The following is a 3,925-nucleotide window of genomic DNA, read 5'->3' on the forward strand; positions in this document are numbered from 1 at the left end:
ACATATTTATTTACGGTGTAGATTCACTCATTTTGCTATGTACTCCGTCTCGGTGTAGTCTAGTCACTTGTTGAAATCTCTAGAAAGGCAAATACTCCTTTCTGGTTTACAGGGCTCCATATGTACTCCGTCTCGGTGTAGTCTAGGCACTTGTTGTCTTTCTTGGGATTTCAACAAGTGACTACATAGGGAGCAAAATGAGTGAATCTACACTCTAAAATATGTATATATACTTCCATATGTGGTAGTCCATTTGAAATATCTAAAAAGACAAATATTTAGGAACGGAGGGAGTATCATGCATGCCAACTAGGCAAATTTGATGACGTGGCATAGAAGTAAATGAATAAAGAGAGGGTTGAGTATCATATCATGATATCGTATCATATTAAATGTTGTGCTACTATGTGTCATGCATGCTAATAAATTAAGTCATCGATGATACTAACATATGATACTATGAACTAAGGATGTGTAGTATCATACACTAGTATCATGGACGAGACTCTCCTGCTCCCCAAGCGTGCGCCAATCCATGCTCCCGCATACGTGGCATGATTTGATTGGAACAAAATAAGGCCCGGGCCCCACCCCCTTAAAATCAGGGGGGAGATGATTAGATTAGAAAGGGAAAAGAGAAAAAGACAGCCGTAGGATGGAGTGGGAGCACGGATGGGAGCATGGGGAGGGAGCAGGCAAGCCGGATCCCTAGTATCATATTCATGATACTAGTATTCCATTATGACCAGCCTAAGCAAAAGCATGTCCTTGTCTGCGAGCCACAGCGCGCATGGGAAAGGGAGAAGGTGTGTAGTAGTAAAATCAAGCTTCTCCTTGTTGTACGAGTTGACGCGACACATCATAGCACTGGCCCCACATGGTTGCCTCTAAGCTTGGCTGAAAGACCCACAGTGTACAATACTCCATTTGCTGCAACCTCTAACATTTACCCCACCACAAATTAAAATATATATTCCTGTCTTGACCAGATGAGCGTGCAAACTACAATCACCAGGATGACAGATAGGGCTAGAAGATTATTTTAATAAAAAAAGCATGGAGTCGACCCCAACGATTTTAAGCTTATAGGCACGGTACACGCTATCCTAGACCAGTGGCGGAGCCAGCCCATAAATGCAGCCCGGGCATGACTGAACTGTGACAGAGTGAGATGCCACCTTCCCTAAGAAATAATTCTTCTAACCATAGATTATCACTAGTGCTTAGTAGTAATTTTTTGGGCTAGCCCGGGCAGCTGCCCGGGGTCGCCGGGAGGTGGCTCCGCCACTGTCCTAGACTACTCTACACATGAAACTCCCACACGAGCGTCCGGGCTGCGCTTGGCTCTTCGCCTCTTCGAGAAGTCGAACAATGATGGAGTACTACTGCAGTGGAGGAGTACTACAGTATGCTTCTGGCCATCTGGCACCGATTGAACTGCTGCATGTCCACCACGTGCGGGAGGGAGAGCATGTAGTGAACGAAAGCTTCTCCTAGTCCTGCCAGCCACCACGCTCATGGGCGAGGGAGGGACGCAGCTTCATTGACTTACTGCTCCTGCCTTTGCGTGTATGACAGGTGGGCCCAACAGGTGGGTGGCCCACCTGTCATGCAGCCAAAGGCTGGTGCGCGAGGGAGAGGGTGTTGTAGTAATCAAACTTCTCGGTCTTGTACGAGTTGATGCGACACATCAAAGCACTGCACTCGATATATTTGAATAATTTGCGTTTAGCGATGCATTAATTACAATTCATGCATGCATGCATGCCGTGACTATCATTTTGATACTTGCATGTGTTGATTTAATGCACCTTGAAGTAGTATGAATATGTGACGGTAAAGCTCTGTAATGCCCCGGCCCTAATAAACCGAGAGATGGTTGTGCACGAGGAGGGCGAGATCATGCAGGCGGAACAGGACCCGATGATGGAGCTCTCGATGGACCTCACCTTGCAACACTGCCCCTTGTGCCTCCACCCCTTGAAGCCTCCAGTGCATGAGGTCTGAATACACCTCATCCGTTCGGCTGATAGAGCAAGGTGCAGGTTTCTTGATTGATGTGTTGTTTGATTGATTTGTGCAGTGCAAGGGGGGCACCTGGCTTGCATGGACTGTCGCGTCGAGCGCCCCGGGAACCAGCGGTAGTGCCAGAAGTGCGAGCGCGGCGGTGGCTTCGATGTGCGGAACATGGCGTTGGACGCCATCCTCTCCTCGATGAGGGTGGAGTGCCCGCATGGAGGCTGTGGGCTCTACGTCACTTACCACAAGCTCGCGGATCACCAGAGCGTGTGTCCACTCACCCTTGCAAATGCCCTGTGCCATCTACGGCTACGAAGGCCCACCGCCGGCGCTCTCCCACCACATCAGCCCCGTGCATCCCATGCATGTGCACAGGATCCAGTACGGCAAGGTGCTCCAGCTGCAAGTGCCACTGTCAGAGCCACGGCTCTTGCTGTTCGCGGAGGAGGACGGTCGCGCGTTTTTCTTGGTCGGCAGCATGCTCAACATCTGCGCGCCTATCACCATGTCAGTCGTCTGCATCAGAGCGGGGTCGTCCCCACTATCGCACTACGTGGCCAAGCTGTGGGCGAACGGCTCACCGGGGGAGCCGAAAGGCAGGACCGACGCCGTAAGGGTGGAAATGGAGGTGACAAGCAGCAAGGATCGCGGCGACGTTGCCGTGCAGGAGCTAATTACCTTCTTCACAGTTCCGCACAAGCTGTTGGCTGGGGCTATGCTGGTGTCCCTCCACATTCAGATTGACAAGCTCACGTCCTAAATGATTCTACAGTGCCTTCTGTTTATCTTAGTAATATGCTAATATAGGGGTTAGCTTGGTCTACTTTAGCTTAAGAGATGGTGGGCTTTGGTGGCGATGCAACAATTACTTCGACATCAGATCAGCAGTTAAAGTAATTTTCAACAGTCGAACGGATATTTTGTGTCTGTTGGATATAAAGATCCTTTGGGTAAGAAGTATAACAGCTTATAAGAAGTAAGTATAACATCTTATATGCTTGTTTGTTCAGGAAGTGTTGCATACTTGTGTGAATTGACGCGACACATCAAAGTAGTACTACTAGTAGTAGTACTCCCTCCGATCCTAATTTCTATGCGCATAAGGCTGGTCATAGTGGGAGTAACATAGGTGATAACATCACACTTATCTAGACAAAATAGACAATGTGGCATGTAATTAATGAAGAAAGAGAGGCATGTGGTAACATAGCTAGTTACTATAACAGCACACGTATCAAAAAAAGAGGAGTCTACAACCTAATAAATGGAACATGAAACAACACATATGTTACAACCCACTGTGGAGGTAGTAACATAGACTAGAAACATGTGCATGTTACTACTCTAAGTTACTCCACACTGTGACTAGTCTAAGTCGAGGCGCGGATACCAAGGAGGGCCTGGTTGTGTCTATACTTGGACAACTCACCCGACTGCAAGCGGACCAGGATGACGAAGCTTGTGTCGTGTTGGTGTCGCGTGCGGCCCGCACATTAACCAAAACCTCGCGCCTCCATCTTAGCCTTCGCGTTTTAAACTTCTCAATCTCAAGGCCAAGGATCAGCGTGAAACCTATGATAGAGCCAATCGGATGGTTGAGAACACTAAAATTCGTAGCTACAGATGCGTGTGTGGGAGAGGACGAGTGCGTGCGTGCACCTCTTCTCTTCCTGTATAACATACTAAACTCAGAGTACAAGTGTATGTGGGTGGCATCGACCTAGGGAGCTAGATATGGTGCGTGTGAGAAGTCCCGAGAGATAGGTGTGTGCGTGGGAAAGAGGGAGAGAGATGATATGTGTTGATGTAATGCGTGTGAAAAAAAGACTAGTCTATAGCGCGCCACGAGGCTATTGCTGTCGAACACCCCAATAACCGTAAGATATGTATCTGACTATGCCAGTTA

At 48.3% G+C, this 3,925-nt stretch overlaps 1 protein-coding gene across 1 annotated transcript; it reads left to right on the plus strand.

Moving 5' to 3' along the window:
• The first annotated feature begins 2,308 nt into the window (after positions 1-2,308).
• On the plus strand, positions 2,309-3,056 carry LOC147959464 (uncharacterized). The gene is made up of 2 exons (XM_087532666.1): positions 2,309-2,740; positions 3,030-3,056. Exons 1-2 carry the CDS (start codon positions 2,309-2,311, stop codon positions 3,054-3,056), a joined length of 459 nt encoding a protein of 152 aa, XP_087388792.1.
• The last annotated feature ends 869 nt before the right edge of the window (positions 3,057-3,925 follow it).

The sequence above is a fragment of the Triticum urartu genome, chromosome 7A (assembly GCF_056163025.1).
Source record: "Triticum urartu cultivar PI428250 chromosome 7A, HENAU_Tu73, whole genome shotgun sequence".
Lineage (NCBI taxonomy): Eukaryota > Viridiplantae > Streptophyta > Magnoliopsida > Poales > Poaceae > Triticum > Triticum urartu.